This window comes from Lagopus muta, chromosome 29 (genome assembly GCF_023343835.1).
Source record: "Lagopus muta isolate bLagMut1 chromosome 29, bLagMut1 primary, whole genome shotgun sequence".
NCBI classification, from domain to species: Eukaryota; Metazoa; Chordata; class Aves; order Galliformes; family Phasianidae; genus Lagopus; species Lagopus muta.
In genome coordinates this window covers 1,293,798-1,318,994 of record NC_064461.1, presented here as the reverse complement: position 1 = coordinate 1,318,994, position 25,197 = coordinate 1,293,798, and the positions used below count along the sequence as shown (strand labels likewise).

Below are 25,197 nucleotides of genomic sequence, written 5' to 3'. Positions count from 1 at the left end.
CACTGCCCAGCACAGCCCAGCACTGCCAGCACAGCCCAGCACAGCCCAGCACAGCCCAGCACAGCTCAGCACTGCCAGCACAGCCCAGCACAGCCCAGCACTGCCAGCACTGCCCAGCACAGCCCAGCACTGCCAGCACTGCCCAGCACAGCCCAGCACTGCCAGCACTGCCCAGCACAGCCCAGCACAGCCCAGCACTGCCCAACACTGCCCAGCACAGCCCAGCACTGCCCAGCACAGCCAACACAGCCCAGCACTGCCCAGCACAGCCCAGCACTGCCCAGCACTGCCCAGCACAACCCAGCACTGCCCAGCACTGCCAGCACAGCCCAGCACTGCCCAGCACAGCCCAGCACTGCCCAGCACTGCCCAGCACTGCCAGCACAGCCCAGCACTGCCCAGCACAGCCCAGCACAGCCCAGCACTGCCCAGCACAGCCCAGCACTGCCCAGCACAGCCCAGCACAGCCCAGCACTGCTCAGCACAGCCCAGCACTGCCCAGCACAGCCCAGCACTGCCCAGCACAGCCCAGCACTGCCAGCACAGCCCAGCACAGCCCAGCACTGCCCAGCACAGCCCAGCACTGCCCAGCACAGCCCAGCACAGCCCAGCACAGCCCAGCACAGCACAGCCCAGCACAGCCCAGCACAGCCCAGCACTGCCCAGCACAGCCCAGCACAGCCCAGCACAGCCCAGCACTGCCCAGCACAGCCCAGCACTGCTCAGCACAGCCCAGCACTGCTCAGCACAGCCCAGCACTGCCCAGCACAGCCCAGCACAGCCCAGCACTGCCAGCACAGCCCAGCACAGCCCAGCACAGCCCAGCACTGCCCAGCACAGCCCAGCACAGCCCAGCACAGCCCAGCACAGCACAGCCCAGCACAGCCCAGCACAGCACAGCCCAGCACAGCCCAGCACTGCCCAGCACTGCCCAGCACAGCCCAGCACAGCCCAGCACTGCCCAGCACTGCCAGCACAGCCCAGCACTGCCCAGCACTGCCCAGCACAGCCCAGCACAGCCCAGCACAGCCCAGCACTGCCCAGCACTGCCAGCACTGCCCAGCACAGCCCAGCACTGCCAGCACAGCCCAGCACAGCCCAGCACTGCCCAGCACAGCTCAGCACTGCCAGCACAGCCCAGCACAGCCCAGCACTGCCCAGCACAGCCCAGCACTGCCAGCACAGCCCAGCACAGCCCAGCACTGCCCAGCACAGCCCAGCACTGCCAGCACAGCCCAGCACAGCCCAGCACTGCCCAGCACAGCTCAGCACTGCCAGCACAGCCCAGCACAGCCCAGCACTGCCAGCACTGCCCAGCACAGCCCAGCACTGCCAGCACTGCCCAGCACAGCCCAGCACAGCCCAGCACTGCCCAGCACAGCCCAGCACAGCCCAGCACTGCCCAACACTGCCCAGCACAACCCAGCACTGCCCAGCACTGCCCAGCACAACCCAGCACTGCCCAGCACAGCCCAGCACAGCCCAGCACTGCCCAGCACTGCCCAGCACAGCCCAGCACTGCCCAGCACTGCCCAGCACTGCCAGCACAGCCCAGCACTGCCCAGCACAGCCCAGCACAGCCCAGCACAGCCCAGCACTGCCAGCACTGCCAGCACAGCCCAGCACTGCCCAGCACAACCCAGCACTGCCCAGCACAGCCCAGCACTGCCCAGCACTGCCCAGCACTGCCCAGCACAGCCCAGCACTGCCAGCACTGCCAGCACTGCCCAACACTGCCCAGCACAACCCAGCACTGCCCAGCACAGCCCAGCACTGCCCAGCACTGCCCAGCACTGCCCAGCACAGCCCAGCACTGCCAGCACTGCCAGCACAGCCCAGCACTGCCCAGCACAACCCAGCACTGCCCAGCACAGCCCAGCACTGCCCAGCACTGCCCAGCACTGCCCAGCACAGCCCAGCACTGCCAGCACTGCCAGCACTGCCCAACACTGCCCAGCACAACCCAGCACTGCCCAGCACAGCCCAGCACTGCCCAGCACAGCCCAGCACTGCCCAGCACAGCCCAGCACAGCCCAGCACTGCCCAGCACTGCCCAGCACAGCCCAGCACTGCCCAGCACAGCCCAGCACTGCCAGCACAGCCCAGCACTGCCCAGCACAGCCCAGCACAGCCCAGCACAGCCCAGCACTGCCAGCACTGCCAGCACAGCCCAGCACAGCCCAGCACTGCCAGCACTGCCCAGCACAGCCCAGCACAGCCCAGCACTGCCCAGCACAGCCCAGCACAGCCCAGCACTGCCCAGCACTGCCCAGCACTGCCAGCACAGCCCAGCACTGCCCAGCACAGCCCAGCACAGCCCAGCACTGCCCAGCACAGCCCAGCACTGCCCAGCACAGCCCAGCACTGCTCAGCACAGCCCAGCACTGCCCAGCACAGCCCAGCACTGCCCAGCACAGCCCAGCACTGCTCAGCACAGCCCAGCACAGCCCAGCACTGCCCAGCACTGCCCAACACAGCCCAGCACTGCCAGCACTGCCCAGCACAGCCCAGCACTGCCCAGCACTGCCCAACACAGCCCAGCACTGCCAGCACTGCCCAGCACAGCCCAGCACTGCCAGCACAGCCCAGCACAGCCCAGCACAGCCCAGCACAGCCCAGCACTGCCCAGCACTGCCCAGCACAGCCCAGCACAGCCCAGCACAGCCCAGCACTGCCCAGCACAGCCCAGCACAGCCCAGCACAGCCCAGCACTGCCAGCACAGCCCAGCACTGCCAGCACAGCCCAGCACTGCCCAGCACTGCCCAGCACAGCCCAGATCCCACCTGGCAGCAAAGCAGATCCCTGCAGTTGGGCTCCAGCCCCCCTCCTCGTCTCTGGACCCCTCTGGAGCAGATGGAGGGGTTTGGGGCAGCTCCTCACCTATGCGGTCCAGGCGGTCCATGGCCACGGTCTCGAATGCTCTGCGCATCATGGGGTATTCCTCCAGCACCTCGTTGAAGTTGTCCACAGACAAGGAATAGAGGCGGCAATACGTGTCGGCTCGCACGCTGGCCGTCCGCCTGCCCCGCGTCAGCAGGCAGATCTCTGCAGAGAGAGATGTGGGGGTCAGGGGGGACGAGGGGCTCAGCAGCGGCCCGGCAGCCCCCCGTTGCTGCATGGAGACAGAGAGCAGCGCCAGGAGCTCGGATAGACACAGCCACAGCGTTAGAATGCCTCCCATTTCCCTCTGCTCCCACATCCCGTATTGATGCAGAGGAGCCAGAGGAGCCGCAGGGCTGAGCAGGGGCTGCAGCAGCTCCCTGCAAAGCCAGGCTGAGGGAGCTGGGCTCGTTCAGCATGGAGAAGAGGAGCTGGGGCTGAGCTGAGTGCAGCCTGCAGCGCCTGCAGGGAGCCTGCAGCCAGGAGGGGAGGCAGCTCTTGGGCAGGGGAGATGAGAGCAGGGAACGGCTGGAAGCGGAGGGAGGGCAGCTGGAGGCTGGGGCTCAGGGAAGTTGTGTGCTGGGAGAGCGGTGAGGGGCTGAACAGCTGCCCAGAGAGGCTGCGATGCCCCGTCCATCCCTGGAGGGGTTGGAGGCCAGGCTGGATGGGGCCCTGGGCAGCCTGGGCTGCTGTGAGACGTGGGCAGGTCGGTGGCTTTGCAGGCGCTGTGGGGTCGCAGCTTCGCCATCCCTGAGCTCCCAACCCAAACCATCTGTGATTCTGTCATCCCCTCACCCCCAAAGTAGGAGCCGTCGGACAGCTTGGTCTCCTTGTTGCCCTTGGTGAGGATGCTGACCACCCCGTGCTGGATGAAGTACATCTTTTTGCCCACGGTGCCCTCACGGATGATGAAATCTCCAGGCTGGAAGACCTCGAAGCGCAGCTTGGTTAGCATGGCGGTGACGAAGTTGGGGTCAGCGTTGGCAAACAGCGGCATGTTGGCCACCAGGTTGCGGCAGTTGAAGTTGATGATCTCCTGTAAGGCGAGGAGCAGCTCAGTGTGGAGCAGCCCGGCCCAGCACCGACCCCACAGCCCTCCTTCTCCACCAAGGGCCAATCCTGCACCTCTTTGAGCGGCTCGCTGAGCTCCCCCAGGATGTTCTCCTCGTCGAACATCTTGCCTTGGTAGCGATGCTCGTAATACTCGTGGATGCGTTGGCGGGTGTCCCCAGGCAGCTTGTGGAAGGACATGTACTGCTCCACCTGCTTGTACTGCGGGGACAGCATGGAGCACGTCGGGATGAGGGCGCCGTGATGGGGCTTCGGAGATGCCCACCCCACAGCTCCCACCCCAAAGCTCAGCCCAAGGACGGAGGGCAGGACTTCACCCCTACACTGGGTGAACTCCAGCACCACCCATGGTTCATCCCAACCCAACTGGGAGCCCATAGACTCATAGAATCCCCCAGGTTGGAAAAGGCCTTAAAACCATCGGGTCCGGCACGCAGCTGACCGTCCTCCCCTGCCTCCCAGCCCTCTGCTCAACCCCGGCCCTGAGCACCGCATCCAAACGCTCCGCAAACACCCCGGCCGTGGCGCCTCCACCACCTCCCCATGCAGCCCATTGTTCCGGCGCTTCGCCACCCTTTCTGTACAGCACTTCTCCTTCCCGACGCCCAACCCAAACCTCCCCCGGCCATGGAGGCCGTTTCCCTCATCCCGTCACCGGGGAGAAGAGCGCAGCCCCGCCGTGCCGTAGGCGCCTTCAGCCGCTGGCAGAGAGCAGCAAGGTCTCCTCAGCCTCCTCTCCCCCGCACCAAACAGCCCCGTTCCTTCGCTCTCTCCTCACGGCCCACCTTCTCCAAGCCCTTCCCCAGCCTCGCTGCCCTCCTCTGGCCCTGCTGCAGCCCCTCCACGGCCGTTCCGTGCCCAGGTGCCCAACCTGAACCCAGCGCTGGAGCTGAGGCCTCACAAAGGCTGAGCGCAGGGCAGGACGACCTCCCTGCTCCCCTCGCCGCTCCTGATCCCAGCCAGGACGCCGTTGGTTTCTCGGCCCCCTGCGCACACTGCAGGCTCGCCTTCAGCCCGCTGCCATCAGCGCACCGAGCTCCCTGTCCATCAGGCAGCTTTCAGCCGCTCCTCCCCAAGCCCGTAGGGTTGCCTGGGGTTGCTGTGACCCAAACGCAGCACCCCGCACTCGGCCCTATTGAAACTCATCCAGGTCACCTCGGCCCATTGATCCAATCTGCCCAGATCCCTCTGTAGATCAACGCTGCCCCCGAACTCGACGTCGTCCATCCCGCCGCCCTCCCCAATTCCTGAGCGCACGCCAAGGACGGGCAAGCTGCACTTTGCCTTCCTGACCCCGTCGTGACCAAACGAGCCCCCCGATGATGAGGGCACAGCCCGGCCCCCCCCCCCCCCCTTGCTGACCTTCTCCTGGTATTGACGGCGGGACGAATCCAGCGACTGGATGAGGGCGGTGGCGTGGCCGATGAACATGGCGTAGCAGGTGGCACCCACAATCATGCTCAGCATCGTCAGCCAGACGTCGGTCATCCCCTCGGGCGCCTGCTGGCCGTAGCCGATGCACAGCATGTGGCTCATGGCCTTGAACAGAGCGTGCGAGTATTGCTTCCCCCAGGAGTCGTTCTGCAAGGAGAGGGAGCAGCTGGAAGGAGCTGAGCCCCCAGACCCCCCCAGTGCCCCTCCTCAGAGCCCGGACCCCCGAGCATCCAAGGGAAGGAAAGCATTTGATGCCAGCTGAGGGCACAGCTCTGCATGGGACGGGTTGTGGGGGGTTCTTAGACGTGAAATTCCTTTCATCCAACTCCAGCAGCAGCCAAGATAGAAACGGGATGAAGGAATCTCTGCTATGAAGAAAGGCTGAGTGAAGTGGGTCTGTTCAGCCTTGAGAAAAGGAGACTGAGAGGGGAGCTGATCCAGGTCTGTAAATATCAAAGGTGTGGGGGGCAGAATGGCGAGGATGGACTCTGTTCAGTGGGGAGTGGAGACAGGAGGAGGGGAAACGGACGGAAATGCAGCACAGGAAGTTGTGCAGCAATGTGCGAAGGAACGGCTGTGCAGTGAGGGGAGGAGCAATGGGACAGGGAGGGGGGGAGTCTATGGGTCCCAATGGGTCCCAATGTGTCCCTATGGGTCCCAATGTGTCTCTATGGGTCCCAACGTGTCCCAATGGGTCCCAACGTGTCCCAATGGGTCCCAATGTGTCCCAATGGGTCCCAACGTGTCTCTATGGGTCCCAATGTGTCTCTATGGGTCCCAACATGTCCCAATGGGTCCCAATGTGTCTCTATGGGTCCCAACGTGTCCCAATGGGTCCCAACGTGTCCCAATGGGTCCCAATGTGTCTCTATGGGTCCCAACGTGTCCCAATGGGTCCCAACGTGTCCCAATGGGTCCCAACGTGTCTCTATGGGTCCCAATGCGTCCCAATGTGTCTCTATGGGTCCCAATGGGTCCCAACGCGTCTCTATGGGTCCCAATGTGTCTCTATGGGTCCCAATGTGTCTCTATGGTCCCACTGTTCACTGGAACAGGCTGCCCATGGAGGTGCTGGAGTCTCCTGCTCTGCAGATGTTCCAGACCTGCCTGGATGCCGAGCTGTGCGCCCTGCTGTAGGAACGGCTTTGGCAGGGGGTTGGACTCCATGATCCCTGCAGCTCCCTTCCAACCCCTACAATTCTGTGATGCTGTGATTCTGTGAATGGCCCCAAACCACCCCGCTGCTGCCACGGGGGGCGGCTCCAACCCTCAGAGCGTTGGGGACTCACCACCATGTGGTTGATGGAGACCCAGCAGTCCTCGGGGAAATCCTGCAGCATGGGCACCAGGAACTGTAGGCAGCCGTCCCAGTGGCACAGCAGCAGCATCATGCCGATGAGGTTGAAGATCCTCACCACGGCGCTGGCCAGGTCGTACGTCATGTGGAAGATCTGGGAAAGGGGAGGGAGAGGAGCTGCAGAGAAAACACATCCGTCCCCCTCTATGCCCCCACGGCCGGGGGATCCCCGACCGACAGCAGGGCCCCCAAAAAGGGGTCTGAGACCCCCGGGGGGGGGAGAGGGGGGTCCCACCTCCTCCCATTGATGGATGTAGCGGATGAGACGGGAGAGGCGCAGCAGGCGCAGCAGGCTGAGGATTTTGGTGAAGCGGACGATGCGCAGAGCGCGGGCTGTTTTGTAGACGTCAGAATCCACCTGCGTCTCCAGATCGACGATGAGGAAAATGTAATCGACCGGGATGGAGGAGATGAAGTCGACCAAGAACCAACTCTTCAGGTATTTCATTTTGATGGTGTGGGGATCCAGGATGATCTCCGTGTTGTCCTCCACCACGATGCCCGTTCTGAAGTTCAGGACGAGGTCGGCCAAGAAGAAAGTGTCCGAAAGGACGTTGAAAACGATCCAGGGAGGGGTGTTTTCGTCCTTGAAGAAGGTGATGCCCACAGGGAGGATGATGAGATTGCCCACCATCAGCAGCAGCATGATGAGGTCCCAGTAAAACCTGCGGAATGAGGTGAGAGAACAAATCCGGGATCAAAGTTGGAGCCCAAACCCGTCGCAAAAATGAGAGCTCGGGGCTTAGAGGGGTTTAGAGAGAGCTCAGCTGGTGGTGCAACGAGGGCAGGAGCTGTGGGGTGGCACAGGGACTCGGATTGGGGGGGGGGGGGGGGGTCTGCATGGACCCCACGCAGCCTTTGGTCCGAGCCCGATTCGTGCTGATGTTCTGCATCCCCATCCACGGCTGAACGCACCTCGGGATCCCAAAAGGAAAGCAGTGCGTGCGTCCCACATCTCTGCTCTGCAGCGGGGCGGGGAGGGGGGGGGGAAGAAGAAGTCGCAGCACCACGGGGGTCCCGCGATGTCCGCCCCCTCCCCCCTCTCCCCCCCCCCCGGGGAAGGGGCTGGGAGCTGGGAGTCCCCCGGGGGCCACGGCTGGATCGTTGGAGGGGGCGGAAAGTAAAACCTCATCCCCCCCCCCCCCCCCCCCATCAGAGCCGCCTCCGCCTCCGGGAGCTCCTGACTCAGATTTCGGCTTAAGCTCTTTAGGGCAGCGCCCGTCCGTCCTTCTCTCGGCGTCAGAACGGGCACGGCTCGCGCTGCACGGCCTCGTGTCTCCCGGTAATGTGATCAACCGCGCCGTAATCCCGCCCGCTCGGCTCCGTGTCACCTTCAGCGTTTAGGGGTCACCAACTTGAGGGCCGTTCGGTGGGGCTGGGAGGCCTCGCAGCTCTCCGTGCCGCGGGGATGCGGATCCGCTACAGGTGTCGGGGCCGCGGGTCGGGCCGGGGGCGTCGCCGGTGTCACGGGGATGGCAGCACGGCCGCTTCGTCCCCCTTACGGAGCGCCCACCCCATATGACTCAACATCCCCGTGACAGCCGGGTCCTCCCCCCGCGGTCGTCCCTGCGCTCTCCCGGTGTCACGGAGCTCCAGGCCCCGCTCCCGGGATGGAGCCCACGGTGCTGGGCGGGGCCGCACCCTCAGATAGAGGCTGGGAGCAAAGCCCGGCGACCCTCGGCTCCTCCGCGTCGGGGGGGCCAACCGGGGAGCCCCGAGGGAACGGGAGAGGACGAGGCACGGGAAACTCGGCCGAGTCGTTTGTGGGGCTGCGGCGGCGGTGGGGACGCGCTCAGCGCAGCTCTCGGTCAGGAAGCACGGCGGAACCGGTCGCCGAGGGGGAAACCGCCGCTCGGCGCCGGTGCGGGGATGGGGCAGAGCGGAGGGAGCCCCGCACTTGTTGCCCCGGTGAGGCGGAGAGCGGCGGGACCGCCTTCAGCACCACGGACAGCGGCGGCGGTAACGGGCTCCGGGATCGGAGCGCCGGGATCGGGACCCGGTGCGGCACCGAGGCCCGGCGGGGGGAGCGGCTCCCGGGTCCCACCTGAAGTCGCTGTAGGGGTGGATGATCCAAGCACCGGCCGACTTCACCCGCTGCCGCTCGATCTCCACGGCCCGGTGGCTGCCGAACATGCGCAGCGAGAACTTGTTCACGGCGGGCTGCAGCATGGCCCCGAGCTGCCGCTGCACGAACGTGCCCGTTCCCGTTCCTGTTCCCGTGCCCGTTCCCGTTCCTGTTCCTGTTCCCGTGCCCGTTCCCGTTCCCGTGCCCGCCGCCGCCGCCTCGCCCTCCGCCACGATCTGCTCCGCCGGTGAGGCCGCGCCCGGAGCCCCGGCTGCCGTCCCCGTTCCGCCGCGCCCCGCCGCCTCCCCATCCAGCACCGGCGGCTTCTCCCGGGGCTCGGGGCTCCGGCCCGGTGCCGCGTCCATCCCGCCGCCGCCGCTGCCGCCGCGCTTCACGTTTCCTTCAAACGCCCTTGCCCAGGCGCCCTGCCCGCCGCCCCGCCGCACATGCCCGGCCCCGGGCGGCCTCACGCTCGCCGCCCCCCGGGGGTTCGGTCACCGGCTGCGTTCTCTCGCCGTGCCCTCGGCTCCGGCCCGCCGCCCGCCTGTTGCGCACGCCCCTCAGCTTGAGCGAATCCAGATCCCGCCGCCAGCGGAGAGGCTCCGGCGGCACCGGAGCGGCGGCACCGAGCAGCGAGGCCCGGGCGGCGGCGGCGGCGGCAGCGGCGGTGGCGGAGCGGGACCCCGCGGCGGGCGGGGCGGGGCGGGGCGGCGCGGGCGGGTCGGTGGTAGGCGTGGTCTAGGCGAGGCCACGCCCACATGTAACCTACAGCCCCGCCTACGGCCGCCGCCGTGTGACGTCACGCGTACGTGCGTGCGTCGTGCGTCTTGCGTCGTGCGTGGCCTGCTGGGACCCGGATCGACGGCGGCGGGGTCGGGGCGCGGCGGCGGTCGGGCCGAGCGGCGGAGCCTGAAGAGCCGGAGCGGGGCCCGGGATCCCCGGGGGCCCACGGCCGCCATCACGGACTTCCTGTGGGATAAGCGCACCGGGCTGGCTGCGAGGACGGTGCGGATCGAGGCGCGGCGGGGCGGGGTTGGGCCGCGGGGATCCCGGGCCGCGCCGCGTCTGACGGCGGCTCCGCGCTGAGGCCGCGGGGCGGAAAACCGAGCGCTTCCGGGGCGGGCCCGGATCGGCCGAGCGGGCCGCGGGCCGGCGGCGTTCCCCGCCCTTCGGTCCCTGCTTTCGTTTGGCGGCCGAATTCCGGCTTGTCCGCCCTCGGCGCTCCGTGACGCCGCGGCGCAGCGGCCGGTGTTGGCCCCGCCCGACGGCTGAGCGATGCCGACCGTCCCCAAACCGGTTCCGGAGCTGCGGAACGCCCCGCTGAGCGCTCGGATGGCTGCGGGGCTGCCTTTAATTACAGAATCACGGCATGGTTTGGGTTGGGAGGGACCTCAAGGGTCGCGAAGCTCCAAGCCCGCACCGCGTGCAGGGCTGCCGACTTCCATATCCCACAGCAGCCCAGGCTGCCCAAGGCCCCATCCAGCCTGGCCTCCACCACCTCCAGGGATGGACGGGGCATCGCAGCCTCTCTGGGCAGCTGTTCCAGCACCTCACCGCTCTCACAGCAAAGAACTTAATTAAAGGCTCCCAGCTCAGCTCTGGTGCTGGGATGGCACAGCCTTCAGTACCTAAAGGGAGCCTGCAGCCAGGAGGGGAGGCAGCTCTTGGGAAGGGGAGATGAGAGCAGGCCAGGGAACGGCTGGATGTCAGGAAGTTCTTTGCTTGAGGTCCCTCCCAACTCAAACCGTGCTGTGATGGCGATGAGCTCCACAGGTTGGGAATGGGGGAGGTGCTGCCCGTAGGGATGCAGCGCTGTGCCGACATTTACTGGGGGGTTCTCATTGCTTTTGGCTCCAGTGTTCCCCCCTGCAGTGCAGGGCTGTGAGCTGCCTTTGGGGTGAGGTCTGCAAGGCTTCCTGAGCATCTCTCTGTGTGCAGAGGGTGTTTCTGCCCCTCACATCCCATAGAACCTCTGTGCTCGGAGTGGAGGAGTGCAGGAGTAGGGAAGCAGAGCTGTTTGTTTAGCAGCAATCACTGAGGGGGCTGCAGTGCTGCTGCAGGGGCTTTGGGGCAAGCATTGGTGGCGTCCCGAGCTGCTTTTTGTCTTCCTGTGGTTCTTCCCAGTGCTTCTGTGTTCCTTAGGACAGTGTTTGGAGTTTGGGGGAGATGGAAGCACTGCAAACCTTTGGGACAAGCGTTGGTGGCGTCCTGAGCTGCCTTTTGTCTTCTTTTGGTTCTTGCCGGTGCTTCTATTTCCTGGGATGGAGTTTTTGGGGTTTATCTGGAGTTTATTTGGGGGGAGGTGAAAGAGCTGCGGAGCTGAACGCTTCTGGAGCTGTGAATGTTAAAGAGCACGGATGGGAGGTGCAGAGGGAAGCACAGAGCCGCAGTCCTGGCCCACGTGGGCGCTTGCAGCTCCTCCCTCACGAAGCTCTGGGTTTTCAGGGCAGTTTTTACCCCCTGCCTGAACCCAGACTGTTTCCTCCCCCTTTCCTTGCCCTGACGGCTCTTCGCCCCGCTGCTTTTCCTCCCTGTGTAATCCTAACTCCGTGTCTTCTCTGCAGATGCCTCATTCCAGAAGGTTCCGCTCGTCGGAGCGCAGCAGCCGGGGCAGCTTCCACGAGCGTTACAGGAGCCGCAAACACAAGAGGCGGCGGTCGAGATCCAGCAGCAGCGAACGTGAGAGGAGGCACCGGCGGGAGGGCAGCTACCACGTCCGCTCCAGGAGGTGGGTGGGGGGCCGGGGGGCGGCCCTGGAGGGATCCCCTGCTCGGGTTGGGGGCGGTCAGCCCGCTTTTGGGAGCTGTGTGCTGTGTTGTGTTCATGGCTGGGAAGAGAATGGGAGAATGGGAGAATGGCCTGGGTGGAAAAGGAGCGCGGTGGTGATTGAGTTTCAACCCTCTGCTGTGTGTGCAGGGTTGCCAACCACCAGCCTGGGGTGCCATTGGGATCCCCAGGGTGCCATTGGGATCCCCAGGGTGCCATTGGGATCCCCAGGGTGCCATTGGAATCCATAGTATCATAGAATGACCTGGGTTGAAAAGGACCACAATGATCATCAGTTCCAACTCCCTGCTGTGTGCAGGGTTGCCAAGAGACCCGTAGGGACCCACAGATCCCCCACAGGGACCCACAGATCCCCCACAGGGACCCACAGATCCCCCACAGGGACCCACAGATCCCCCACAGGGACCCACAGATCCCCCACAGGGACCCACATTCCCTTAGAGCCCCACAGATCCCCCAGTGGGACCCACAGGGACGCATAGAGACCCATCGAGACTCAGAGACCCACCGAATCACAGACTGGCCAGGGTTGCAAAGGAGCACAGTGACCATCAGCTCCAACCCCTGCTGCGTGCAGGTCTCCAACCAGCACATACCCCATCCAGCCTGGCCTCCAATGCCTGCAGGGCTGGGGCGCCCACAGCCTCGATCCTCCACCCCAAACCACTCTGTGTGATCCTCCACCCCGTTCTGTGATTCCTTATGCGTGTTCCTCCAACCCACCCCATTCCTTATGCCTGATCCCCCTCCTCTCATCCCCTCCCCAGCTACGACGACCACTCGGCAGACAGGAGGGCCTACGACCGCCGTTACTGCGACAGCTACCGCCGCAACGACTACAGCCGGGAGCGAGGGGAGCCCTACTACGACCCCGAGTACCGGCATTCCTACGAGTACCGGCGCTCCAGGGACCGAGACGGCAGCTACCGGAGCTGCAAAAGCAGCCGGCGTAAGCACAGGCGGAGGCGGCGCCGCAGCCGGTCCTTTAGTCGCTCCTCATCGGTGAGTATCGTGCCGGGCCGGGCCTCCCCTGTAACCTTTCTCCTGCAGGTGGAGACTTGGGGTAAGTAGAAAACTCGCTTTCTAACCTCGCTGTTGGATTTGGCTCGAGGAACGGTTCGGTTCGGGGTTTGGCCGCTGTCCTGATGCGGCTCGGTTGCGCCCTGTCGCTTCCTCGGTGCGAGGACAGGAGCGGCTGGCAGGGCGGTGCTGCAGTCCAAGCCCAGCTCCTTCATCCCCTCACAGCTCTGCTTTCGTTGGCCGCTGCTCGTTAAGGGCTGCGAACCCCGGCCAAGCAGCCTCTGTGTGAGGTTGTTCCCGACCCCGCAGAGCCCAGGCCGTGTGCAGCAGGGCCCTCTGCTCCCTGGCTTGGCAGGAGCTCCGGCTCGGAGCTGAGCCCCATAGCAGGGCAGCTCCTTTCGGGTGGCCCAAAGCATTTGGGTGTCAGGTGAGGGGATGCGGCCTGTGCTCCGCTCGGCTGGGCAGAGGCAGCGACCAGCTCAGGCTCTTCCCGGCAGCGTCCCTGCCTTCCTCTTCTCGTCTGTTCTGCCGCTTCTGTCGGAGCCCAGCCCCGTTCTCTGCTCTGTGCTGGAGCTCTCGCCGTTGTCTGGTCCGTTCTCACCATGTCCAGGGCCGGGGCTGTGGGCTGCATCCAGCTCCCCAGGCTGCCGTCCGGTTGCTCCCAAGCCTGGGGACGCTTAGCTGAGCTGGAAGCAGGAGTTTTCTCTTCTCTTACCTGCCTCATCCCAGGCTGTCCCTGTTCCCCTTTGGGCCTTTGCTTCTCTCTTGGAAGTCAGCCTTTCCAGGATCAGCTTCTTTAAGGGAGGGCTTAGGAAGGAGCGCCACGTCTGCCCCCAGGCAGTTCTCTCCAGCTCTGGTTTCGGATGGATCTTTGTACCAAGAATCGCTTCCAAAACTCTCGGAATCCATCTTTTGCCCAACGCTGGGGGGTGGAAGGGGAGCGGAGGGGGAGGTCGGAAGGGGTTGGGAATGTCTGTGAGGGCAGGACGTCCCACCTCCTGCCTCCTTTCCTCCGTGGGGCCGAGTCGATGCCCCCTCTGTGCTCTGTGCTGAGCTCCCAGCCACCCCTGGCTGCTCTGTCACCACTGATCCCGGAGCCCGATGGCGGCGTTGTTCCTCTCCGAGCCCCCATAGGAGTGAGAGCAGCCCCTCTGCTGGCCCTCATTGCTCTCACGCTGATTCGGGTGGGGCTGTTTGTAGGTTCTTATTTTTTTTTCTTATTTTTTTTCTTTTTATTTTCTCTTTTTTTTTGCTACAACGAAAAGCAAAAAACTGTTCTTTTGTTTTATTTTTTTATTCGATTTTCGTTTGAAGTTTTTTTTTTTCTTTTCTGAGCTTAGTGTGTTGTATCTTGACATGTTCCCTTGCAATATCCCTATCGTTATATATTCCTCTGTGCCGTATGAATTGGCTGGGAATCTCCTCCTGCAACCCCTCCTCAATGTGAATTTCCCAATGCGTGACGCTGCTGCGCCGGTTTGAAAATCTGATTGAATGGTGAATGATGAATTGCCTGGGCCAGCAGCGGAGTCGACAGAGCAGCAGAAGGGCCAAGAGTGTGGAGGACGACGACGAGGGGCATCTGATCTATCGCGTCGGCGACTGGCTACAAGAAAGATGTACAGCCAAATCGTAACATAATTTAGCTCTCTAGTTAAGCTCCCATCGCAGTCGCAGATCTGTCTTATCTTTCTGTTCCATTTTTCTTTCCATTGTTTATGAAAGAGAAACCCTCTCCTCTTCCTTCCCCTTTTGTTTTGTTTCGTTAAAGCTACGTTTGTATCTTGTATTGTTACTGAAGTGGCAGGGAATGTAGGGCAGCTGCCTCGTGCAGCCGGTGTCAGCCTTCCGCTGCTCCGGTCTCTCAAGCTGTGTGCAGGTTAGGTTTTGCAATGCATTCTCCTCTGCCTCGTGTACGCGCCTCACCCAGGTCCTGCTCACTCTCTCACGCTCTTTTCTCTCCTCTTCTTTCCTCCCTCCCAGATGAGATCCTCAGCACTTTAGGGGAAGGCACGTTTGGCAGAGTGGTGCAGTGCATGGATCACCGCAGGTACGTCTGGGGGGGGGAGCGGGGTTGTGGGGTCACGGAGGCACAGATGGTTTGGGTTGGGAGCTCAGGGGTCCCAAAGCTGCGACCCCACAGCGCCTGCAAAGCCACCGACCTGCCCACGTCTCACAGCAGCCCAGGCTGCCCAGGGCCCCATCCAGCCTGGCCTCCAACCCCTCCAGGGATGGACGGGGCATCGCAGCCTCTCTGGGCAGCTCTTCAGCCCCTCACCGCTCTCCCAGCACACAACTTCCCTGAGCCCCAGCCTCCAGCTGCCCTCCCTCCGCTTCCAGCCGTTCCCTGCTCTCATCTCCCCTGCCCAAGAGCTGCCTCCCCTCCTGGCTGCAGGCTCCCTGCAGGCGCTGCAGGCTGCACTCAGCTCAGCCCCAGCTCCTCTTCTCCATGCTGAACGAGCCCAGCTCCCTCAGCCTGGCTTTGCAGGGAGCTGCTGCAGCCCCTGCTCAGCCCTGCGGCTCCTCTGGCTCCTCTCCCACAGCTCCCTGTCTCGTCTGGGAACCCCCAGCCCTGGACGCAGTGCTGCAGACGGGGCCTCGGAGAGCAGAGCACAGAGGGACGATCGCCTCCCTGGCCCTGCTGCCCCCCTCTGCTGATGGCGCCCAGGATCCCGTTTCCTTTCCCAGCTGCAATCACACCCTGCTGGCCCCCATTCAGCTTTTCACCCCTGGGGACCCCCGGCTCCTTCAGTGCAGGGCTGCTCTCAGCAGCTCCTCCTTTCATTCTGCATCAATGCCTGGCATTCCTGCGGCCCAAGGGCCAAACGTTGCACTTTGCTGTGTTGAACCTCACTTCATTCACCTGATCCCACCTTTCAGGTCTCTTGAGGAGCATTTCTCCTCGTGGGTCCCCTGTGTGCTGCAGCTCTTCCTAGAGAGGGAAAGGGCTCTGCTTTGTTCCTCAGCCCTCCAGGATCTGCTTCCTTCTGGCTTGAGCAAGGGCTGAAAGCTGCCCTGCACACGTCTTCATGTGATCCTATGGTTCACAGGAGGAGGCTGCTTCAGAAAGCCCTCTGTGGAGCACTGAGCCACATCAGGAGTGATGATATGAACTTTCTTCTCGTTCCTTGCCAGGGGTGGTGCTCGTGTCGCTCTCAAAATCATTAAAAACGTGGAGAAGTACAAAGAGGCCGCCAGGCTGGAGATCAACGTGCTGGAGAAAATCAACGAGAAGGATCCCGAGAACAAGAAGTGAGTGCCCTGGTGTCAGCAGTACAGGAGGGAAGGCATTGGCTCAGCCTGGCTTCAGGGTGGGTGAGAGGCGCTGGGTCCTTTTGCAGCTCAGTTTCTGCTTCTTGGTGGCATTTTGGGTCGGGTTCTTTGGGTAGAAGCGCAGCCAGGAAGAGGGAAGCTGCAGCACGGGGCTGAGCGCTGCCTGCGGATCCTCTCTGCATCAGAGCCTTTCTCCCCAGTCTGTGCGTCAGGATGTTTGACTGGTTTGACTACCACGGCCACATGTGCATCTCCTTCGAGCTGCTGGGGCTCAGCACTTTTGATTTCCTGAAGGACAACAATTATCTGCCTTACCCCATCCACCAAGTGCGGCACATGGCCTTCCAGGTGTGCCAGGCTGTGAAATGTAAGTGCTCCCTGCTTTTCAACCTGGACGTCCCAACCCCGCAGCTCCCGGTGCCGGTTTTGCCCTGGGGGTTTGGAGCAGTGCAGGTTGGGCTGTGATGCTGCTCTGCCGGCTCTGAGGCTCAGCCTTCCTGCCCTGCTGGTGTCGGCTGTGTGCTTGGAACGAAGCCTTTTCCTTTTCCTGATGTTTTTGATGCGTGTGGGCTGGTGGTGACCGAGGGCTGTGTGTTCTGCTGGTCAATACGATCGAGCTTTGAGCTTCTCTTGAAGCATTTTGGCCCGGATGACCCCAACTGTTCACATCCAGCCCCATCCGTGGGCCAAACCGGCGCCGGTTGGAGCGAAACAAACCGCTGTTAGCAGCCGTGCTTTGCTTCTGCTTCTCAGCTCCGACTCTGTTTGCTTCCTCAGTTCTGCACGACAACAAACTCACTCACACCGACCTCAAACCTGAGAACATCCTCTTTGTCAACTCCGACTACGAGCTCACCTACAACCTGGAAAAGGTAACGCTCTGCTTCGGAGCTCGGGGCTCGGCTCCTTGCTTTCCTGCCCTTCGCAGGCGGAGGGGGTTGGAGCTGTGCTGGCTGATGGGGGGAGCTGTGGGGAGCTGTGGGGAGCTGTGGGGAGCTGTGGGGAGGGGTTGGAGCTCAGTTTTGGTCTCGGAGCTCCTGGGTAACCAACGTCCTCTTCCCTCACGCAGAAGCGGGATGAGCGCAGTGTGAAGAGCACGGCCATCAGAGTGGTGGATTTTGGCAGTGCCACGTTTGACCACGAGCATCACAGCACGATTGTGTCTACCAGGCACTACCGGGCCCCTGAGGTCATTCTGGGTGGGTACTGCATGCTCTGAGCTCGTTGGCCTCCCGAATCATTCAGTAGCCGACCCTGGGAGTTCAGTAGCTTAGCCTGGGAGATCAGAGTTGCTCCATTCGTGTGCTCTGCGGCCCTGGTTTCGAGGTTGGAGGCAGGCAGCAGCTCAGATCTGGGTGTTTGGCTCTGCTGTCAGCTGGGCAGTGCATCAGGAGAGCGGGCTGAAATGGGAATCGGTTTTCTGATGGCTTCTTTGCTCTTGAAAGGGTGGAAGAGAGAGAAAGCGAGAGGGGAAGGGGGGAGGATTTGGAATCCTGGGTGGTGGCTGCATCTCTTCTTCACAAAGCTTTGTTTTTTTAGAGCTTGGCTGGAGCCAGCCCTGCGATGTCTGGAGCATCGGCTGCATCATCTTTGAGTATTATGTGGGTTTCACCCTGTTCCAGGTGAGAACTGTGCGCTGCGTGGCTTCCTCACAAGTGGTGAAAGAGGACGTTGGCTGCTTCCCAGCGCAGCCTGCGGCCTCTGGGACCCACGGAGTTCCCTCCATCACTGCAGTGTTGTAGAGATGACCAAAGCGTTGGCCGGCGAGGGGCTCCTGAGCTGGGGATCCTCCAGGCCTTGGAGGCAGAATGACTGGAATGTGTTCCATGCTTTTCCTTCACGTTTATCTCCCTCAGACACACGACAACCGGGAGCACCTGGCCATGATGGAGAGGATCTTGGGGCCAATTCCTTCTCGGATGATCCGGAAGACCAGGTGAGCGAATCCTGCTGGGCTCTGCAGCCTTCCCGACTCCTTCCTACGCCGTGCTCAGCGTTTCCCTTCAAGGCATTGAGCTTTGCAGCTGCCTGTTGAGCCGGCCCTGCGGCCCTGGCGCTGCTGTGCTGCAGTTGGGTGCTCGGGTGGCACCTGCAAGTCGTCCCCACCTCTCCTGACAGGAAGCAGAAGTATTTCTACCACGGCCGTTTGGACTGGGATGAGAACACCTCTGCCGGCCGTTACGTTAGGGACAACTGCAAGCCGCTGCGGGTAAGGTGGGGCGGGTGGGAGCACCGGATTGCTTCATCCTTTTGTCATTGCAGAGCTTTACAGTGCCAGCCCCACTTCTGAAGATGGTTCCTGTGGGCAAGGTTAGGCCACTGAAAGGCTCAGACCAGCGTCCTGCTGAAGGGAGCCTTGGCTGGCCCACATAAAACTAGGAAGACTGCGGCAGCCTGAGCTTAACGTGAAGTTGGATGAGGAGGAGGGCAAGGAGACGTCAGGAAGTGCCTGGGAAGGAAAGAAAGGGGGGGGGTGCGATGCAACAGGTCCACGCTTTTCGGGTGGCCTGGAGGTGCAGCTTAGGATCAGGAAGGTCTGAGCAGACCTCCTCTCCCCCAGCTTAGCGCTCAGCCCCACGCAACGCGCCGTGAGCAGCACGGGGAGCAGCGTCCTCGCCCTGACCTCCCCCTCCTCCCTCCCCAGCGCTACCTGACCTCTGAGGCTGAGGACCACCACCGCCTTTTCGACCTCATCGAGAGCATGCTGGAGTACGAGCCGTCCAAACGCATCAGCCTGGCTGAAGCCCTCAAGCACCCCTTTTTTGACGTGCTGGAGATGGAGCCGAGCACAAAGATGTGGGACTCTAGCAGAGACATCAGCCGGTGACGCCACAGGTGCCATCCTGCCCTCAGATTTTAGCCCCCGTGGAGGCCCGTGCGATTTCTATTCAGACATTTGGTGCTTTTTTTTCTTCCTTCCTTTCTTCCTTTCTTTTTTTTTGATACATACAAACCTCCCCGGACGTGTTTGTAAAGCTGTTAATATGTGAGATACTGTAAATAGCTCATATTCTATATCGGCCTCTGAGCACTGCAGGCCCCACCTCCTGCTGCCAACATTGCCAGGGGGGCGAGGGGGGGTCTGCATGTCCATACTGTAAATACTTTGGTTCACGTGTTGCTTTGTCTCCTGCTCAACCCTGCGCCCCTCAGTGTACAGAACCCAGGACTCGCAGCTCTCTGTAGCTTCTCTGTTTCCGTGTAAGTTATGAAACTGGTGGGACTGCATGGGAGTTATTTTTTTGGATCGCTGTCACAGCCCATCCTCACACCAGAGTTTTATAAGGATTTTGTACAGTTCTTTGTGGGGGAAATAAATATGAAGTGAAGAAACTTGCAGGGCTGTGCATGGAGGGGCAGCGGGGCTCTGTTGGGGCAGAATGGCGCAGTCTGCGCTGCGGGATTGTAGGGCTGTGCTGCTGCTCCATCTGCCTCCGTCCTGTTTGCCAGCACGCAGAGGGATAAAAGGCAGCCCTGGTTCTGTGTGGGGTTGTGGAGGGAGGCAGGGGGTGACAGCAGCTCATTTTGATGCACTTATGGTCTTGAAGCGGGAGCTGTGAGCCGCAGCCTGCAGCATCACAGCTTTGCTGCCTGTACCCAACCCTGCCCCAGTCTCCCAGTGGGAGTCGCAGGGAGCTGCAGTCTGTCTGTCCCAATATAAAAACCAAAACACAAAGTGCAGCGCAGCGTCCAAATCCTGAATGCGCAGCTTTTAATTGCTCTGCCCCGAGCTGCTGCTGGCCGGGCTGCAGTGGAGGATCAGAGCTGTTGTGTCTGCATGGGGCTCCGTCGGCCAAAGGCTGAGCAGTGTTTTGAGCTGGGAATGGAGGCGGCTGCGGGCTGAGCTGTGCTGCTGCTGAGGGGCTGCGGGGCTGAGCGCTGCTGCTCCAGGAGCTGCCAGGTTTTGTCCTGGGGGAGGCCGGTAAGGAGAGGAATCCCCCAGGGCTCTGTCTTGGGAGCAGCGCTCTTTTATCAGTGATGTCAATGACAGAATCGAGTGCGTCCTCGGCAAGTTTGCAGGTGCCACCAAGCTGAAAGGTGTGGATGGAGGGTGGAAGGAAGGGCTGCCATTCAGGGGACCTCGACAGCAGTGAAAGGTGGGCCTGGGGGAGCCTGATGAGGTTCAACACAGCGAAGTTTGGCCCTTGGGCCTCAGGAATGCCAGGCATTGATGCAGACTGGAAGGAGCGGTGGTTGAAAGCAGCCCTGCACAGAAGGAGCTGGGGATCCGCAGGGGTGAAAAGCTGAACCAGCAGGGTGTGATTGCAGCTGGGAAAGCAAAGGGGATCCTGGGCGCCATCATCAGAGGGGGGGCAGCAGGGCCAGGGAGGCGATCGTCCCTCTGTGCTCTGCTTTCTGAGGCCCCGTCTGCAGCACTGCGTCCAGGGCTAGGGGAGCCTTGGATACCCGCAGTACCGAGCGGCAGAGCGGCTCCGTGCTCAGCCCGGCCGTTGCAGTGCAGGCCTGGCGGCCCGCGCTTTCCGTGCAGGCCCCGGCGCGCCGTTGCCATGGAGACGGCATTGCCGTGGAGCCGCGCTCCCAGCGGGCCGCGCGCTGAGGAAACTGCAGAGAGACCGGAAGTCGGGGGGAGAGCGTGCGCGCCGCCACGTGACTCCGAGCACGTGGTCGCGTCGGGTGGTCGCCGCTTTCGTTCCGGCCTCGCGCATGCGCGCAGCCCCCTGCGGTGCGGCTCTCGGGAGCCCCGAGCGGCGCCGGTGACGTCGTGGGGGCGGCGGCCAATCGGAGGCGCGGGGCGGGGCGGCGCGGCGGACTCGGCGGCGGTTCCGCTCCCGGTCCCGGTGCGGCCATGGCCCAACATGGCGGCCCCGCGGTGCTGCCGGATAACCCCTTCCAGGTGCGTGAGCTGCGCTGCTCCGCGGCTCCGGGCCCGGTGCGAGCTCCCGGTATCAGTTCTCAGTATCGGCTCCCGGTCCGCGCTCCCCGTCCGAGCTCCCGCCGCGTCTCTTGCAGGACCCCGCCGTGGTGCAGCACCGGCCCGGCCCCGACAGCGCGGCGCTGGACGCCTATAATCCCTTCGAGAGCAGCGCGGTGAGGATCGCGCCCGGATGGAGCTGAGCGCTGCGGCGCTCCGGGGCCGTTTCCCGGTCCGGTCCGGTGCTCCCCGGCCGTTCACCGCTCCCTTCTCGCTCCGTCCGCAGCCGCCGCCGCCGTACCGCGCTCCGCCCGAAACTGCGCCTCAGCCGCCGCCGGGAACCGCGCAGCCCCCGAGGAGACCGAGCCCAACCGAGCCGCGGAACTACGGCTCCTACGGGACGCAGGTACGGAACCGGCGGCCGCGGAGGCGGGGAGGGGGGGAAGGAGGAGATGGAAACCGAGCCCCGTAACTCTCTCGTAGGCCTCGGCTGCGGCAGCCACGGCCGAGGCTGCTGAAACGGCAGGAGGAACTGAACCGGAAGGGCGGAGGAATTGGACCGGAGGGAGCGGGAGCTGCAGAACGCGGCCCTGGGGGGCGGCGCCGGTGAGCGGCCGCAGCTCCTCGCCCTTCCCTTCCCTCTTTCCGTCCCTTTTCTTCCTTCTCACCGCTTCCACTCGCAGCCCGAGCCAACAATTGGCCCCCCCTGCCCTCCTGCTGCCCGGTGAAGCCGTGTTTCTATCAGGACATCCCCGTGGAGATCCCTGCTGACTTCCAGAAGACGTGCCATGTATTACCTCTGGATGGGTCGGTCCGCGGGCTGGGGGGGCTCAGGGGGGCGGGTTCTGCTCCAAGCCTTGCTTGGGTCGCCCAACCGAGCTCCTTTCTCTCAGCCAGCACCGTCGCTCTGCTCCTCAACTTCTTGTCCTCGCTGGCCTGGTTCTGCGTGGATCCCTCCTCAGGTTTCTGGTTTCGGTCTCTCCATCCTCTGGGCTCTGCTTTACACGCCCTGCCTCCTTCGTCTGCTTGGTACCGGCCCATGTACAAAGCGTTCAGGTGCTTTGGGGGGGGGGACCTGATTGCAGCCTTCAGTACCTAAAGGGAGCCCCAAAACAGGAGGGGAGGCAGCGCTTGGGCAGGGGAGATGAGAGCAGGGAACGGCTGGAAGCGGAGGGAGGGCAGCTGGAGGCTGGGGCTCAGGGAAGTTGTGTGCTGGGAGAGCGGTGAGGGGCTGAACAGCTGCCCAGAGAGGCTGCGATGCCCCGTCCATCCCTGGAGGGGTTGGAGGCCAGGCTGGATGGGGCCCTGGGCAGCCTGGGCTGCTGTGAGACGTGGGCAGGTCGGTGGCCTTTGCAGGCGCTGTGGGGTCGCAGCTTCGCCATCCCTCAGCTCCCAACCCAAACCATCTGTGATTCTATGATTTATTTTTCTTTAACGGAGCCTGATTTCCCCAGCAAAGAGCCCCAAAGCGAACAAACATCCCAACCCCACCGCCCTGCTTGTCCACGAGCTCACAGCATGGTTTGGGTTGGACCTCAAGGATCGCGAAGCTCCAACCCCACACTGCACACAGGGCCACCAACCTCCACATCTAACAGCAGCCCAGGCTGCCCAGGGCCCCATCCAGCCTGGCCTCCACCCCCTCCAGGGATGGACGGGGCATCGCAGCCTCTCTGGGCAGCCGTTCAGCCCCTCACTGCTCTCACAGTAACGAACTCAATTGACTTCATCAATCCCTTTCCCCAAGAGATGATGGCTCTCAGTCCATACCCCCTTCCCATAGGGTGTCCCTGCCCTGGGGATCCTCCTCTTCCCTCTGTTCGTGGCTGCACGTCCAGGGCTGTGTGCTGTCCTTGCTTTGAGGATTTGAGGGCTGTGCTGATGTTCTCTCTCTCTTTTTTCCCCCCAGGAGCGACAGCTCATTCAATTTCTTTGTCTTCTTCTTCGGTCTTCTTTGCCCAGAACGTGATGTACGTCCTGCAGGCAATCGGGATCCCAAACTGGGGCTTCAGGTGAGCTCTGGGCCGAGCCCTGGGCTGAGGAGGAGCCCCGGGGGGTGGCTGAGCCCAAAGCATCCCCCTGTGCTTCGCTTTGGTTTTGGCTTCTGCAGCGGTTGGATCGTGAGTCTGATGGCGGTGAGGGTGAACAGAGGCGTGGCGGTGATGATGATCCTGGTGTCTTTGCTGTTCACAGCGCAGGCAACGTTGGGTATTGTCATGTTGAAAAGGGTGAGCAGGGGGAGAAGGGGGCGGGGGGGGGGGGGGGCATGGGGGGGCAATGGGGAGAAGGGGGGGGGGGCATGGGGGGGCAATGGGGAGAAGGGGGGGGCATGGGGGGGCAATGGGGAGAAGGGGGGGCATGGGGGGGGCAATGGGGAGAAGGGGGGGGGCATGGGGGAGCAATGGGAGAAGGGGGGGGCATGGGGGAGCAATGGGGAGAAGGGGGGGGCATGGGGGAGCAATGGGGAGAAGGGGGGGGGCATGGGGGAGCAATGGGGAGAAGGGGGGGGCATGGGGGAGCAATGGGAGAAGGGGGGGGCATGGGGGAGCAATGGGGAGAAGGGGGGGAATGGGGGAGAAGGTGGGGAATGGGGGGCAATGGGGAGGCAATGGGGGAGAAGAGGTGGCAGTGAGGGGAATGGGGGCAGAAGGGGGGGAATGGGGGAGGCAATGGGGAGAAGGAGGGCGATGGGGGGCAATGGGGGGAGAAGGGGAGGCAATGGCTGGAGAAGGGGGGTGATGGGTGGAGAAGGGGGGGTGATGGGGGCAGAAGAGGAGGTGATGGGGGGAGAAGGGGGGGCGATGGGGGGTGATGGGGAGAGAAGGGGAGGCAATGGGGGGAGAAGGGGAGGCAATGGGGGGAAGGGGAAGCGATGGGGGGAGAAGGGGGAGGCGATGGGGGGCAATGGCGGGAGAGGGGAGGCGATGGGGGGCGATGGGGGGAGGCGATGGGGGGAGGCGATGGGGGGCGATGGGGGGAGGCGATGGGGGGAGAGGGGGTTGATGGGGGGAGAGGGGGGGCAATGGGGAGAGAAAGGGGGTGATGGGGGGCGATGGGGGGAGAAGGGGGGTGAAGGGGGTAGAAAGGGGGGAATGGGGGAGGTGATGGGAGATGATGGGGGGGTGATGGGGGGCGATGGGAGAGAAGGGTGGAGAAGAGGAGGCGATGGGGGAAAAAGGTGGGGGAAGGGGGGGGGTTTTGTTTGGGCTCATGTGCTGTTTGCCCTCTTGCAGATCCACTCTCTGTACCGCCGGACGGGCGCCAGCTTCCAGAAGGCCCAGGAGGAATTCGCCGCCGGGGTTTTTTTTCCAACCAAGCCGTGCGCACGGCCGCAGCCAACGCCGCTGCAGGCGCCGCCACCAGCGCCTTCAGAGCGCCGTAAGCCAGGCGCTGCCGTGGCTTCTGCCCTCAGCGGGGCGAAATCCGAGTTTGCACTTTCGTTGGACCCCCCCCTCCTCCTTCCATCCCCCCCCTCCTCCTTCCATCCCCCCCCTCCTTCCATCCCCCCCCCCCCCGCCCTCCAGGAGCCGCGGCTTTGGGAGCCAGGCATCGTCTGCTCTTCTCTCCTCCCTTTGCAGGCTGTGCTGCGGCCCCTTCCCTCTGGGGGGTGGAGGAGGGGGCGCTGCTGCCTTCCAGCACTGCTGGATGGGATTCTTCCCCCCCCCCCCCACATCCCCCCAGCCCCCAAGATGTGAGCTCCCTGAAATGGCTGTTGCCCATTCTCTCTGTTACACACAAATCCCCCTTTTCTCCTCCCCCCCCCCGGTGCTGCTGTTCCCATTGCTGCCCATTCTTGGAACCCACGCAGCCCTGGGGGGGGGATCTTTGCGTTTCTTCCCTTTGCAATGGGACCCTGGGGCTGGTTTTGTCCATTGGGGAGGGGGGGGAGCTTTCTGTGCAGCCCCCCCCCCAAATTCCCTGCCCTCTCTTGTTGGTGGTGCTGGGCTGCGCCCACTCTGATGCCTCCCTTCCGTGTTTCCCTTTCCTTCATTGCGTTCTGCCATGGGGCAGCATCTTCCCCCCCCCCCCCCCCTTGTGACCCCCTGTGCTCCACATCCTGTTTCTGAGCCCCCCCCCCCTCTTAGGGGGGTCAAAGGGGGGGGCCACTGAGCCGTTCCCTGCGTGCCCCTCATCCCCCCTCTGTTGCCACCTATGGGGTGGCAGCATTTTGGGGGGGGGGGGGCTGTGAGTTGTGCTTTCAGCATCTCTTGGCTGCGGGGTGGGGGGGGTTTCGTTCCTGCTGCTTTTTTTGGGGGGGGGGGGGGGTCCGTGCCTTCACCTGTGCCCAGAGGGGGGGGGGGGGGTCCGGCTGCAGCTCTCTGCCCCTCTGGGGGCCACTGTAGAGTGACAGCAGCTGTGCCCCCCCCCACTGCTGCCTCGCTCATCTTCTGCCCCCCCCCCGCGTTGCTGTGCCCTATGAGAAACCGCCTTTGGTT

General features: G+C 63.3%; 3 protein-coding genes across 6 annotated transcripts in view; 2 read left to right on the top strand and 1 right to left on the bottom strand.

Moving 5' to 3' along the window:
- Positions 1–9,475, bottom strand: part of HCN3 (hyperpolarization activated cyclic nucleotide gated potassium channel 3) — an 11,154-nt gene extending 1,679 nt beyond the window's left edge. The window contains exons 1-7 of the mRNA XM_048928907.1: positions 8,788–9,475; positions 6,979–7,408; positions 6,676–6,837; positions 5,315–5,533; positions 4,007–4,153; positions 3,677–3,917; positions 2,785–3,046 (exon numbers count right to left, since the gene is read on the bottom strand). Of these exons, the coding sequence (XP_048784864.1) occupies positions 2,785–3,046; positions 3,677–3,917; positions 4,007–4,153; positions 5,315–5,533; positions 6,676–6,837; positions 6,979–7,408; positions 8,788–9,173 (1,847 nt within the window). The 5' untranslated portion in view covers positions 9,174–9,475. The remainder of the gene's footprint in view (positions 1–2,784; positions 3,047–3,676; positions 3,918–4,006; positions 4,154–5,314; positions 5,534–6,675; positions 6,838–6,978; positions 7,409–8,787) is intronic.
- A 165-nt stretch (positions 9,476–9,640) lies between these two features.
- Positions 9,641–19,213, top strand: CLK2 (CDC like kinase 2). 4 transcript variants are annotated; one of them, XM_048929320.1, is made up of 13 exons: positions 9,641–9,813; positions 11,373–11,536; positions 12,363–12,597; positions 14,141–14,234; positions 14,599–14,665; positions 15,751–15,867; positions 16,089–16,255; positions 16,666–16,760; positions 16,958–17,087; positions 17,428–17,510; positions 17,745–17,824; positions 18,007–18,097; positions 18,533–19,213. In XM_048929320.1, the coding sequence occupies exons 2-13, from the start codon at positions 11,373–11,375 to the stop codon at positions 18,713–18,715; spliced, it is 1,506 nt and encodes a 501-aa protein (XP_048785277.1). In that variant the 5' UTR covers positions 9,641–9,813; the 3' UTR covers positions 18,716–19,213. The 4 variants fall into 4 exon arrangements, with proteins under 4 accessions (XP_048785277.1, XP_048785276.1, XP_048785279.1 ...); XM_048929319.1 differs by having other exon boundaries at positions 14,138–14,234; XM_048929322.1 differs by lacking the exons at positions 9,641–9,813; positions 11,373–11,536; positions 14,141–14,234 and having other exon boundaries at positions 12,494–12,597.
- A 1,289-nt stretch (positions 19,214–20,502) lies between these two features.
- Positions 20,503–24,241, top strand: SCAMP3 (secretory carrier membrane protein 3). The gene is given in 16 exon segments (XM_048929334.1): positions 20,503–20,743; positions 20,860–20,937; positions 21,048–21,167; positions 21,245–21,271; positions 21,273–21,305; positions 21,307–21,367; positions 21,445–21,544; positions 21,546–21,568; positions 21,655–21,725; positions 21,727–21,780; positions 21,783–21,817; positions 22,671–22,707; positions 22,709–22,773; positions 22,872–22,989; positions 23,995–24,063; positions 24,066–24,241. Coding segments are annotated over 16 exon segments (1,017 nt in total). The 5' UTR covers positions 20,503–20,695; the 3' UTR covers positions 24,144–24,241.
- The last annotated feature ends 956 nt before the right edge of the window (positions 24,242–25,197 follow it).

What these genes read in the sequence shown, in the direction of transcription:
- CLK2 (XM_048929319.1), top strand. Translation starts at nt 11,373, where the DNA reads ATGCCTCATTCCAGAAGGTTCCGCTCGTCGGAGCGCAGCAGCCGGGGC. An exon ending in TCACCTACAACCTGGAAAAG is followed by an intron (nt 16,761 to 16,957) that starts GTAACGCTCTGC and finishes TCCCTCACGCAG; the next exon opens with AAGCGGGATGAGCGCAGTGT. An exon ending in CGGATGATCCGGAAGACCAG is followed by an intron (nt 17,825 to 18,006) that starts GTGAGCGAATCC and finishes CTCTCCTGACAG; the next exon opens with GAAGCAGAAGTATTTCTACC.